Consider the following 15,068-nt stretch of genomic DNA (forward strand, 5'->3'; position numbering starts at 1 on the left):
TTTTTTTAAGATTTTATTTATTTATTTGAGAGAGAGAGAATGAGAGACAGAGAGCATGAGAGGAAAGAGGATCAGAGGGAGAAGCAGACCCCCTGCTGAGCAGGGAGCCCGACGTGGGACTCAATCCCGGGACTCCAGGATCATGACCTGAGCCGAAGGCAGTCGCTTAACCAACTGAGCCACCCAGGCGCCCCAAGAACTCTTTTAATAGAGTAAAATGATTCACTTCTAGAGTAAAACAATTCACTTTAAAAATGGGCAGGGACACCTGGGTGTCTGGTCAGTTGAGTGTCAGACTTGGTTTCACTCAGGTCATGATCTCAGGGTTGTGAGATCAAGCCCCATCAGAGCCCCAGGGCTCTGTGCGGAATCTGCTTTAAGATTCTTTCCTTATCTCTCCCCCTCTGTCCCTCCCCGCACTCCTGCACATGCTTGCTGTCCCTCAAATAATTATTATTTATAATAATATAAACTATTATATATTATATATAACATAAATATTACATATTTATATATAATAAATATATAATGAATATAATAAATATACATTATATATTATAAATATATATAAATAATATAAACTATATAAACTGTTATTCCCTCAAATAAAATCTTTAAATAAAAATTGACAAGTAGTTAAAAGTTTGTATAGTTAAAAGAAGATACCAAAAAATGGTCGGTAAATACATAAAAATGATGCTCGATATCTTTAGTTACCTGGGAAATGCAAATTAATACCACAGTACAGGACTAGTACACACCTACTGAAATGGGTAAAATTAAAAACTATAATCATATTAAATGATACTAAGGATGTAGAGCAACTAGAACTCTCCCTTGCTGTCCAGGAGTATGAAATAATAAGCCAGTTTGGAGAACTGTTTTACCAGTTTCTTTCTTTCTTTTTTTTTTTTTTAAAGATTTTATTTATTTATTTGAGACCGAGAGAATGAGAGAAAGAGAGCACATGAGAGGGGGGAGGGTCAGAGGGAGAAGCAGACTCCCTGCCGAGCAGGGAGCCCGATGCGGAACTCGATCCAGGGACTCCAGGATCATGACCTGAGCCGAAGGCAGTCGCTTAACCAACTGAGCCACCCAGGTGCCCCACCAGTTTCTTATAAGGTAGAACTTGTATCCCTCCATATGACCCAGCAATTCCTATTCTAGGTATTTACCTGAGAAATGAAAACATACAGCCACAAAAAGATTTGTACATTGAATGTTCATACCTGTTTCACTCATAAGAACCTCAACTGAAATTAACTGGTAGATTAACAAATTATAGTATGCAAAGTGTAATACTACTCATCAATAAAAGGGAAAGAACTACTCATACATGCAACACAGTGGGTGAATATCAAAAAACATCATTCTAAGCAAATGAAGTTAAAAGGAATAGTACATACTATATATCACTTATGTGGTTTTGGAATGTTCAAAAGTAATTTATAATGGTTGAAATCTACTTAACGATTACTGAAGATTTGGTGGTAGGGAATGATTGTAAAAGGTCACAAGGAACCTTTTTGGGGTGATAGAAATGTTCTGTATATTGCTTATGTGTTTATATTTTAATAAAATTAATTTAAAAATAAACACCAAAACAAAACCCCCCCAAAGGCAAGCCAAAGTCTGGGAGAAATATTTACAAATCATACATCTAATAAAGGGCTTGAATTCAGAACATATAAGAACTTTTACAACTCAGTAGTAATTTAGCAAATAATGTACACAAATGACTGATAGCACCTGAAAAGATGCTTAGTCACTAGGGAATTGCAAATTTAAAAACCTTAATGAGATTCTACTGCACGCCTGCTAGAATGGCTAAAACAAAGAAGTCGACCATGCCACTGTGATGTGGAGTTGTAGAGGAACAGTAACTGGTATGCTAATAGACTATTGGTGGGATGTAAAATGGCCAACCATTTTGGAAAACAGTTTGGCAGTTTCTTCAAATGTCAAACACACATTTACCTTGTGAATCACTAATTTCATTTTACCAAAGAGAAAGGAAAGCATGTGTCCATACAGAGACTTGTTATACAGACATTTATGGCAGCATTATTCATATAGCCCAAGACTGAAAACTCCCAAGTCTATTAACTGTTCAATATAATCAAAATGAAGTATTTCCACATAATAGAATATTATTTTATAATTAAAACACACTAGTGAAATGTGCTTTGACATGGATGTACCTCAAAAATTTTGCTAAGTGAACAAGCTCAGACATAAGACTATACATATTGTATGATTCCATTTACATAAAATTTCTAGAAAATGCTAATTTATGGGGATGGAAAAATGGATTAGGGCTGGGGAGTGGGATAGGAATTAATTGTAATTAATTGTAATTAGGTACAAGGGAATGTTTTAAGGTGGTGAAAGTGTTTTAAACCTTATGGTGATGGTCGCACAATCCTTATTTTAATGTAATCAATGTATATGTACCATTCAGTAGGGAAATTTCATGGTAAAGCTGTTTAAAGAGACAAGCATTTTTGCTTAGGAGAGCTAGTGAGAATTTATTTAGCCTGGCGCTCAGAGTCTGAATTGTTAGAATCTTTGATTGTTACGGGTAAATCATCTCCAATAAATTATTTTAATGTACGGATATAAAATACTTTAATAAAGAAGGTAGTTTAGAAGAATGTTCCTTGGCTGTACAATTATTTCAAGAAAATTATCTTCGTGCTTAATTTGTGTTTCAAGCATTTATATACTGTTCTCTTGACATGCAAAAAGCAATTAATACTTACTAGAAATAGCAAAGAGACCATGAGAGGTCTCTTTCCTTTTTAGTTTAATCAAACTCAAACAGCTGTGCCATTCACAAAGCAACTGTTGGGTTAATCTTGTATTGTTTTTGTTTTTATACTTCTGATTTGTTGACATTATGAATGCTATAATTGACAATTTCTGCCTGTTGTATTCCTCTAGAATGTGTTATATTTTGCCCTTTCAGGACCTGCAGTTCATAAACATCAGTTCAACAGTAATGCTGTGACAGACATTAATTTGGATAACGTTTGCAAGAAAGGAAACACCTTGTTATGGGATATAGTTCAAGATGATGATGCAGTAAGTTACCTAATAGAGCAAAAAGACGACAAAATTACAGCAAAATGCAATTAGGATAAAGAGTAACTTTATGTGTATACATTTTTTTTGTAGGTTAATCTTTCTGAAGGATTAATAAATGAAGCAGAGAAACTTCTCTGTTCCTTAGTATGTTGGTTTACGGATAGACAGATTCGAATGAGATTCATTGAAGGTTGCCTTGAAAATTTAGGAAACAACAGGTAAACAGGAATTTAAAATTTTTTTTATGTAGTAGTCAAAGTTCATTTTGTATATTCTTTACTGACTAGGTGTGGTGGATTCATATCAATGTACCATTACCAGCCTTTTTTTTTTTTTTTTTAAAGTAAGCGTGGCTTTCATATTAGGTTTGAAGATTTTTACCTCACAGGGTTCTTTTTTTTTTCTTCCTTCTTTTAAATCAGCCAGTCTTGCTTTTTCAGCACTTTTGACACTCTTGATTAGCTATCTAACAGAAAAAAAGTAATAATACTCTCTTTTTCTGGGAATATAGTGGTGACTGCTGTGTTTTCAAATTACAGTTAAATGTTCTTAAACTGTGTCATATATAAAAGAAACTAAGATAAACGAAGTTAAACTTAAGCTGAAATATAAATATTTTGATAATGGCATTGTTCTTCCAAGTGGGTTGATTTTTTGTGTCTTGACTTCTGTAGTGCATAGAGAGTTAGGTTAGTGTTTTTTTCTAGTTTGAATTCCGCCATATATTTATATACTTTTTATTGTGTCTGAGATGATTACCACAGTTTGTGGATTTTCAGGCCTCTTCCATTGGTATAATTTCAGATTTCCTTTGTCTTAACAACAGTCCTTTGGAAATGCCATTCTCTGATATAGTGAATTCAGTTACTAATTGAATATATTGTATTCTGTTGTATTCATATAATGTTTTCAGCCTACCTCTGCCTAAAACTGATATAAATGTTTAATTTTATTGAATATTTAAGTGCTTTAACCTATTTTTTACTCAGTTGAATTAGAAAAAATATGTGTGATATTTTCTACTTTTGGTTTTTTAAGGGCCATATAATTTGAACAATCACAATAGAAAAATTGCTTCTTCATGGAAGTATAAGAAACCACAAATAGATCTCTGTTAGTGGATCAGTTGCATCATTTGGCATATATGCTTTAAAAGGAATGCTTTAGTGTCTGGATGATATTTCATCATTTACATAGGTATTATAGCAGTTAACTTTAAAATGTTGTCTTTTAGAAGTCTTTGTGAAACCACTGAAGTTTTTTAAAGTGGTTGTATCAATTTATATTTCCCATATGTGCATCTGCATACCTATCCAGTAATTCCACTGCTAAGTATGTGCTTTACAGAAATACATCCAGATAATTGCCAAAAGGCACATTGAAGAATGTTCATAGCAGCACTATTCAAAATAACTAAAGAGTTTTTGTATAGCTATCCAAGTGCCAAAAACGAGTAGAAAGGAAAATTATGGATTGTTTGTTGAATGAAGCCATAGCAGTAACATTGAATGAACTATGGAATAGTGTGGATGAATCTCACAAGCATAATGTTGAGTGAAAGAAGCCAGATAGAATATATCACTGTTATTCCATTTATGTGAAGTTTAAAAAGAGGAAAATAATTGTAGTTAGTAGTCAGGATAATGGTTTCTGTTGGGTTATTAGTGACTCGAAAATGGGGCACAATGAAGGCCAGAAGTATGTTGGTAATGATTTATTTCTTCAGTGGGTGCTGGTTGTACAGTATGTTCACCTCCTAATATTTTCAGTTGTTAGATTTATACATGTTTTTCTATGTATACTGCAGTGAAACTATGTGAAAGATAAAATATCATGCAGCCTTTAAAGAGCCCCTTTTTAAAAAGATTATATAATGATACGGGCATATACTTGGCGGGTTTGTCTTTTAAAAAGATTGCATGCAATATGTGAGACGGTAGTAAAATGGTTATTTCCGAAAGGATTGAATTTTTTTTTTCTTCTTTATGCTTTTCTATTTTCTAGTTTTTCTATAATGAACATACCTTTCTCTTAAAAGTGGGGAAACTTAGAAGGGACAAAAGGAAAAGTCTTGTGTGTAAAATGGAAAATTGTCAATCTGGATTTTTTATTAAACTTTAATTTGTTCACTCCCAAATTACTTGAAGATGAAACATTTTCAGTCAATTCCTGTATCCTAATAGAATGTTTTTTGGAGTATGTAGTAAACATTATTGTGTTGAAGCTAATTTTGCCCTCACACTTGACTCTTCATACGGTTGCTATATCATGCTATTTTGTAGTGAATGATAGTCATATATGATAATATGTAGAACACAGTGGCATTTTTCAGTATTGGAAATATGCAGCACATCTCGTGTATCCCAGCTGAACTTACCAAAGTTGTTATGCACGTTGAAAAAAAGTTTTGTTTTGTCTTTAAAGACTTTATTTATTTGATAGAGAGAGACAGTGAGAGAGGGAACACAAGCAGGGGGAGTGGGAGAGGGAGAAGCAGGCTCCCTGGGGAGCCCAATGTGGGCTCGATCCCAGGACCCTAGGTCATGACCTGAGCCAAAGACAGACGCTTAACGACTGAGCCACCCCAAAAAAGTTTTGTACATCATTAGTCTGGGTTTCCTGATAAACCAGTGGTTTTTAATGGGAGTGTTTCCCCCCCCCCCGTAGGCAATGTCAACCAACATATTTTTGGTTGTCACACTAATGAATGAGATTGGAGGTATGATTACAGGCCAGGGATGCTACTAAAGACCCATCAATGCAGAGGATAACCCCTCCACAGTGGCCCAAAATGTCTGTAGTGACCTCAGAGTTTTAGAAATCCCATTCAAAACACAAGAATCCTTTCTCAAACCTAGCCCCCCAAGTTTACCATCAGAAAGGAATGTTGCACAGAGGTGCTAATATTAATAGAAAAGCGCTTATGTTGAAATAAATGGGCCACTGCAACCTTAACTCATTCAGCATTTTCCTGACATTTGACAAAAGAACACAGAAGTCTACTTCCTGATGATGTCAGTTTTTTATGTACTTAGTAGGGAGGTTTTAGCTTTTTATTTTCTCTATGCTAATTTTTAAATTTTCTTTGCAGTACCTTTATTTGCCATGGTTTATAGATCTGTCAACATTTTTTGTTTTTTCCTTTTCTATGGTCACATTCCAATTTATTTGATAAAATGAACTTAGCTTTTATGGAACAGTAATAGGGGCTTATTCTCAGGAGGCATGGAGATCAAGTCTTCTATAAATTGCCCATAATTGCATAATTCTCCCATTTATATGGAACCATTGTAAACACTTTTTAAAAAATGCCTTGTGTGCCTCTGTGATATGCAACTTGTGTTTTGTGTACATTTAGCCTCAGGCAGATTGTTTTATAAGGCACATAAGGACGTTTTGAGTGCAGGAAGTTAGAAGTTACAGAAATACCTAGTAGACTGGTTTGCAGAATATTTTCATAAAGTGAGAGCATGAGGCAGACAGTAGCTCCCACAATGAAGAGTCCACTACTTTTCAGCTTGATATTGGTCTCCAAGGATGTTTGAGGAAAGATTGCTGTCCATTGGGTAGGGTTGTAATCAGCCCCTTTGGTATTTTATGTTTACTAGAAGGCAGGTCCATATCCTGTGCCTCGGTACTGCCTGAAATTATCCCCTTCCAAGAATTGAATTGAGACTGGAAATCTATCCTCTGTGCTATTTTTTTCCATTTTTGATCCTCTGTAGGTACTTTAACACATATGCTCAAAGTTTTTGCCTTTTTTTTTTTTTTTAAAGATTTTATTTATTTGAGAGAGAAACAGCATGACAGTGGAGAGGGTCAGGGGAAGAAGCAGGCTCCCTGATGAGCAGGGAGCCCAATGTGGGACTTGATCCCAGGACTCTGGGATCATGACCTGAGCCGAAGGCAGTCGCCTAACCAACTGAGCCACCCAGGCGCCCCAAGTTTTTGCCTTTGTGTACAAAAGATTTGAGTAAAATGATCATGTGTCAAGGCCTGTTATATATAAGTAGAGGTTTAAATAATTAAGAAATGGATGGTACTATATGCTACTTTTTTTTTCCTCCTTAAGACTATGTTATGTATAGCATTTCATGTCAACTTTCAGCATACTAAAATTTGTGATGACTGAGTAGCATTTTGTAGAACACATTAGTCTTCAGATATGTAGTCCAGGATTAGGAAAAAATCATTATGCTAAGGCAACATAACATTTCATTGGTAATACAGGAATACCACACTGTTGCCTAGATTGAAGCAAAGAGGGCAGTTTAGGGTAATAACACTTTTATTAAGTCTAAAGTTAGTATTTTGTTACTCTGGATCATTGAACCTTTTTATCCTAAACATATTGTTGCCTATGATTGCATTTTGGTATTTGAAATTTTCACCCTTAGAAGAAATTGTGAAATGTAGGTTTGAATATAATGACCCCTTTTTTTAAATACTGAGTTTTGTAAGCATATCAACAATCAAAACTATTTAGGCAAAAAAGTTGGTACGTTAGTGTAACATCTTGTAGTCGTTACAGGAGAAATTCTACAACATAATTTTAATAACAAGTTGGTAGATCTTGTGACTTTAACATTGAAATATAAATTATTATTATCACCAAATTATCTTCCCCATTTTGTATCTATATTACTAATTTTCAGTCTGTAATCTGTACTTTATATAATTTTTCCTTCTAAATTTATCAGCTTAAGTAAAAAGTTTTAGTGTTTTGGGATCACTTTGTGGATTTGGTCATTTCTTATAAACTTTTTATATGTTTGAATTTTTTTTAAGGAGAAAAATGGAATTTTTCTTATAATCTGATAAACTTCTAAAGAAATGTTTTGGCTTTATAAAATGTAATCATTCCCTGATAACTCAGTGTTTATATTATAAATTGTGGCAAAAAGCATTCCTTTTACAACAGGAGTAGAGGGAAGATGAGTCTCATTTCTACATTTGTATTTTCGGTTATTCTATTACATGAACCACACCATTATCCACTCATTTCAACCAATATCCACTTAACACCTGGTTTCCTATTCTTTATTGTTAAGCAACATTACATTTTATAAAATGAAAACATGTTTATTGTGGCAAATTTGGAAAGTAAGTTTAAACAATCTAGACGTTCAACACCATTGACTGCAAGAGATAATTTAATAAGATTTTCAGAAAATAACTATTGCACACTATAACACTTGTCAGTGTCTTCTTAATGTAAGATATATCTCTTTCTAGCTCTTTGTTTCTTTGTATTTTATTTTTTTATTTTTTACTTTTTTACTATTTATTTGAGAGAGAGAGAGCACAAGGAGGGCAGGGGAAGGCAGAGGGAGAGGAATAAGCAGATTCCCTGCTGAGCAGGGAGGCAGACGCAGGCTCAATCCCAGGACATCAGGATCATGACCTGAGCTGAAGGCAGACACAGGCTCAATCCCAGGACATCAGGATCATGACCTGAGCTGAAGGCAGACACTTAACCTGCCGAGCCACCAAGCGTACCTGTTTCTTTGTATTTTAAAACCACTGTTAAAATCACAATTTTGAAATTTGCCTTTGTGATTTTAGATGTAATTTTTCTATATTTTTTCCTTTGTGATATCCTGTATTGATTTTATGCTTGTAAAGCGTTAGATCAAATTAATGTATATCTATATGTTCTATTTTTTTATGTCTTAATTCTTAGGAAAAACTCCCCTAATGTGTCTGGAAGTTTTTCAAGAGATTTGATTTTTTTATGAGGGGGTGCAGATGGAGAGGGTGAGAGGGAATCTTTTTTTTTTCTTTTACTCCATTTATATTGTATATTTTTTATTAACATATAATGTATTATTTGTTTCAGGGCTGTGATTCATCAGTCTTACACAGTTCACAGTGCTCACCATAGCACATACATCCCTCCCCAATGTCCATCACCCAGCCACTCCAGCAACCCTCAGTTTGTTTCCTGAGATTAAGAGTCTCTTATGGTTTGTCTCCCTCTCTGGTTTCATCTTGTTTCATTTCTCCCTCCCTTCCCCTATAATCCTGTCTTGTTGCTCAAATTCCATATATCAGTGAAATCATATGTCTTTGTCTGATTGACCTATTTTGCCTAGCATAATACCCTTTGGTTCCATCTACTTCATTGCAAATGGCAAGATTTCATCTTTTTGATGGTTACATAATATTCCATTGTGTATATATACCACATCTTCTTTATCCATTCATCTGTTGATGGACATCTAGGCTCTTTCCATTGTTTGGCTATTGTGGACATTGCTGCTATAAACATTGGGGGGCACATACCCCTTCAGATCACTACATTTGTATCTTTGGGGTAAATACCTGGTAGTGTAATTGCTGGGTCATAGGGTGGCTCTGTTTTCAACTTTTTGAGGAACCTCCATATTTTTTCTAGATTGGCTGCAGCAACTTGCATTCCCACCAACAGTGTAGGAGGGTTCCCCTTTCTCTGCATCCGGCGAGAGAGAATCTTAAGCAGGCTCCATGCCCAATGTGGAGCTCTACACAGGGCTCAGTCTCACAACCCTGATATTAGCTGAAATCAAGAGTTGGTTGCTTAATCAACTGAGCCACCCAGGTGCCCCTTGACAAGAGTAAATTTTATTTTATTTTATTTTATTTTATTTTTTATTTTTTATTTTTTTGTAAATTTTAGATAAAGAATCTACAGTTGCTTCCCCTTGATTCTCATGGTCCATTTTCCCAAGTTACAGCATTGTACAACTTCGTGAAAAATACTAAAAATTTTAATATAAAAAATATACTTAAAAATTTAAATTTTTTAAAAGATTTATTTATTTTGGTGGGGGGAGAGGAGCAGAAGGAGAGAATCTCAAGCAGACTTCCTGCTGAGCGTGGAGCCCTACCTGGGGCTAGATCTCAGACCTTGAGATCATGACCTGAGTGAAATCAAGAGTCAGACGCTTAACCGACTGAGCCAACCAAGCGCCTCCAAATTTAAATGTTTTTAAATATTTAAAGAATGGACAGAAGTATTCATGGACTGTTTCCATGACTTAACTGTTACTCCTTAATCTGTACCAGTGTGGTTTTGATCTTTTAGCATTCTACTAACATGCTGTTTCTTTTGTCATTTGGTAGTATTATTAACGTGGCTTATAATGAAGTGATTTTCAGCTCGGATCCAGCTCATATTAAGTGAGAATCAGGGAGAAAGGGATGATCTGTATAGTTTGAAAAGTGCTCTTTATATTATTGTTGCTCAGAATGTGACTCACAAACCAGCAGTTTGAGTATCATTTGTAAGCTTGTTGGAAAAATTTCTTACCTCAGACATGGCAATCAGAATTTGCATTTCAACAAAATTTCCCCAGGTGAATAAAGTGAACATTAAACTTTGAGAAGTTCTATTCTAGATAACTTACTTAATAAGCTGCTTTTCCCAATTTTCCTTGATTAAATCCTCAGAAGCACCCACAACTTAATTTTTTTTCCATGAAAGTTCTTTACCTTTAAGTATTCTTCATTTGTTTTTATACTTAAGTATTTATAATGTATTTTACTTTAAAAATCTTGGATTGGGATTTTAAAACTTGGGTTTCTTGACCCACTATATAAAATAAATTTAAACTTTACGGAAAATTTTTTCAGTGATTAGGTAAGAAATATATTTATAACGTAAAGTTCATTAAAATCCTTTTGCATTTAAGATTTTTAAATAGCTGAATTTCTGTAAAATGCTAGAATTAGTAATAGTAACTAAAATTATTTTATTCTATAAATATTTGTTTTTGCTGTTTCAGATCAGTAGTAATTTCACTTCGCCTTCTTCCAAAACTGTTTGGTACTTTTCAGCAGTTTGGGAGCAGTTATGATACACATTGGATTACAATGTAAGTAAATAAACAGAAGTATTCATTTTAAAGATTTTTCAATAATCATAGTTATCAAAGTTTTGAGTAACTTATTAGCTTTTATTTTATACCAGGCATATTTGAGTTTTTTGTGGTTCAAATGTTTTCTTAGATTTTTCAGAGTGCTCTTTGCCATTTAGCCCATGGAGATTTTATCAGCATCAGTAGAAAAATCTGGCTTTTGTATTCTTTGTAGTTTAAGAAAAATACTGTAGCAAGTGATGCTCTAATTTTAGGGTGAAGATTCACCTTAAGATTCACCCTAGATTCACTGAATCTAGGATTCCTGAAAAAGATACACACTATAATAAACAATGTAGGGTGTCTTTAATTTTTCCCATTACTAAAAATTGGTTGTAGACATTACATCATGTTAGGGATAATCTTGATACCACCCTATTACTACTTTACATTTATAGAGAATTTAAGATTAATCTATAAGAATGTGTTATTTGCTTTATTTTGGAGGGATTTCAGAGACATTTAGATTTTAGGAAAAATTAGACCTATTGAAGGATTCATTTTTGAGGTCAAATAAGATGGCTTTTTACCTAATTCCTTCTCACATCTAAGATTAGCTGTTAAGAGTACTTTACTTTCAAAGTGAGTATCATTTAGAAAAATTCTTAGAAGACTTCACAATAATTCTAAATAGGTAAAGTTAGTTGTCAGTTATAACCCTTGACTGCTCTGTTCCTTTAAAGGGGACTTTTTTAACCTGAACCTCTATTTTTTTTTTTTAAATCATCTTAGTCTCTTTTGTTATTATGAGTCTAGCGACAATTTTATTTGTAAGTATAAGGGAAAGTCGTTTAGATACTAAACAGAGGGATAGGGAAAAGTATTTAGCATCCTTTAAGTATAAGAAGATTGTGAGTCCAGTTTCGTTGACTTTTCAAATAGTTTTTAAATGGTTGAATGACAGAATTCTAAAGTATTAAAGGGATTTACTTGTAGCTAACTTGGGCAAGTTGGCGACATACTGTAGCCATTTGAGGAGGTTTATATTAAGGAATAACAAAGAGTAACATCTTATAGAAGTGGCCTACTCTGTATGGTCAGTTACTTATCAAGTACCTGAACCTAAGTATATTGAGTTGAGACCCTTTTAGCTTGATCCTTAAAGTGAATAAGCTCAGTTAATGGCAATTCACAGAGTTTCCTACCTGAGACTGGTATCCAAAATCTCAAGTGGATCAGTGAAAAGAACGCTGAGCTCCTGTGGTTAGTTGGCAGCAATAATGACAAAAAACTTTGTGAATCTATTGTGTGCAGCAGCATTCAACATTTGGTACATATTATCTCTCAAATTCTTATGCCTCATATTTTAAAATTAGAAATTGTTATTCCTTATCTCTTAGTAAATCTTCAAGTAACCAGCAAACAGACTTTAAAAGGTCAGGTTACTTGCCCAAAGCCATGCTGCATGTATATTGGAACTGGTTTCAAACGTAAGTCTTACTGGATGTTTTCTGTGTTAATGGCATCTTCATTAAGGGATTGTCAAGGTGAGAATAACTTACTTTGAAAAGAGCGCTATAGCATGATGTAAATTAAATTACATCAGAAGTTTTAATACTTCTCTATATTTTAACAGATGTATTGGTAGTAAGTATTATGTGGAATAGATGTTAGTTATGGATGTTATAATCCCTGAGATCTCTGATTGTATTTGTCACTTTTTTTATTCTAGTTTTTGTAGGTAATTTTGGAACTTGATACCTGATTTTTTTTTTTTTAACAAATATTCCACAATAAAAAAAAGTAATTGATTTAGTAAGTTTGTATTGTATGTGTATTATATGCCAGGCACTCTGCTAAATTTTACTAAATAATGACCAAGGCACACAGTCCATCCTTATATGGCCTGTATCATACTATTTTTTTTTTTTTTTAAAGATTTTATTTATTTATTTGAGAGAGAGAGAATGAGAGACAGAGAGCATGAGAGGGAGGAGGGTCAGAGGGAGAAGCAGACTCCCTGCTGAGCAGGGAGCCCGATGCGGGACTCGATCCCGGGACTCCAGGATCACGACCTGAGCTGAAGGCAGTCGCTTAACCAACTGAGCCACCCAGGCGCCCTGTATCATACTATTTTTTTTTTTTTTTTTTTTTTTTTTTTTTTAAAGATTTTATTTATTTATTTGCGAGAGAGAATGAGAGACAGCACGAGAGGGAAGAGGGTCAGAGGGAGAAGCAGACTCCCCGCCGAGCAGGGAGCCCGATGCGGGACTCGATCCGGAGACTCCAGGATCATGACCCGAGCCGAAGGCAGTCGCTTAACCGACTGAGCCACCCAGGCGCCCCTATCATACTATTTTTAATATTAATTCATGTTAGCCATTTATAATTAGCACTTGCCAGACATCTTATCCTCTTCACAGAGATTGTTTTGAGATTAAAAACAACAGTGATACTTTAAATTAAAAAAATTAAGACATATTGCTTTATATCTTTCACAATTCAAATAGAAATAGAAGTTGTAAATTTTTGGCAGTTAGAAGATTTTGCATTTGAAGAATTTTTAAATCTACATTTTTTTCTTGTCCTAAAGCAGGTTTATTCTCTTACCCTATGCCTTTAAAAGTATTTTTTCTTTCATTTGGGCCAGGTGGGCAGAAAAAGAACTGAACATGATGAAACTTTTCTTTGATAATTTGGTATATTATATTCAAGCTGTAAGAGAAGGAAGACAGAAACATGCACTGTAAGTACCTTAACCTATTAGGTTAGTTATATTTAAATGTGTTGATTGTCTTTGCTCTGAAAGATAATGTCCCAGTATTTCTGCTTTTCTTTCATATAGTAAATAAATGCGATGAAAACTTTAGTTGTAAAAATTTTAAGAGAAAGAAATGTTCTTTTAAGTTGGAGAATTTTGTAAAGTTATTTTTATAATTTTTAACCTTAGGGAAATGTAGGTTATATAACTCTTGGGGGTTAACTTTCACTATTGAGTTCTGTTCAGAGTCACTGTTTTCAGGAATCAAAAGTTTTTTTCAGAAATCATCAATATCCTGTTTTACTCTTAAGGCATTGATCCTGAAATTTTGAAATATTTCATCATTTAGTGACTTTGGATAAGAATTGGTAGAAATGATCAGTGGTATAGCTGTGTTCAAAGCTTCTTATAGGGAAAATTGCTGTCTAGAAGAAAACATGTGAAGTTCAGAAGGTTTCTGTTTATTAGTCAGCTGGTGAGACTGATGGCCAAGTCAAGAAAACCAGCTTACTGTGTATCAGCTAGCCTTAGTATTTATTGAGAAAATAATCCTATAGACAACTTCTATATAGATGAAAACTGAGCACGCTGTGCAAGTGTTCAGAAAAGTGATAGGCCTTTAAGGCATACTTACCTCCAAAAATGAATTATTTTTCTCCATAAATCAGTTCTATCTCCAGATTTTACTAAGTCCTTCAGAATCCCATCATCCTCTCAGTCACCTAAAACTTGGAGACTTTGGGGTCTTGTTTTTGGTTTGTCATTTCCAAACATGAAAGATGATGATAAAAATACCAGTGTTTATTAATGCTTACTGTATGCCAGATACCATTTAACTTAAGTGTTAACTTGAAGATACACAACAACTCATTTGAGTTAGGCAGTTTCATTTTAAAAATGAGAACGTTTAAACTATGAGACGATAAATAACTTGCCTAAGGTCACACATTTTATAAATAGTGTAACAGTCTGTTTTTTCTAATATTCTTGAGCTCTACATTATACTGGCATCAGTCTCTGGTTATCTTAATGCTAAAATATATCCTGTGTCTTTTCACAAGTTGACATTCCCACAGACACTGTTCCAGTCCTGTTACCCAACCTCTGGATCAGTCTTCTTGCCTCATTCTCTGCCATGCTCATTAATTTCTTATCCTTATTATATTAGGAGTTGTAATATAGTATAGGAGGAAAGCACCTGGGCTTGTGAATCATACAGGCCTGGGTTTAGATTATGAATGTATTGTTTTGACCTTATTTTGATTAGTTACCTCCCTAATAAACTAATTATTTACATCATGAGTTTTTGTAAGAATTAAATGAAATAATTTAGTAGGTAGCTCCTGGCACATAGATTATCTATAAACTATAGTTACCAGGCT

General features: G+C 34.1%; 1 protein-coding gene across 1 annotated transcript in view; it reads left to right on the top strand.

Annotated features, from left to right (window-relative positions):
- Positions 1 to 15,068, top strand: part of USP34 (ubiquitin specific peptidase 34) — a 263,530-nt gene that overhangs the window by 133,065 nt on the left and 115,397 nt on the right. The window contains 4 exon segments of the mRNA XM_044918540.1: positions 2,969 to 3,084; positions 3,178 to 3,305; positions 10,854 to 10,943; positions 13,576 to 13,671. Coding sequence (XP_044774475.1) covers positions 2,969 to 3,084; positions 3,178 to 3,305; positions 10,854 to 10,943; positions 13,576 to 13,671 — 430 coding nt within the window.

Source organism: Neomonachus schauinslandi, chromosome 10 (genome assembly GCF_002201575.2).
Source record: "Neomonachus schauinslandi chromosome 10, ASM220157v2, whole genome shotgun sequence".
Taxonomy (NCBI): domain Eukaryota; kingdom Metazoa; phylum Chordata; class Mammalia; order Carnivora; family Phocidae; genus Neomonachus; species Neomonachus schauinslandi.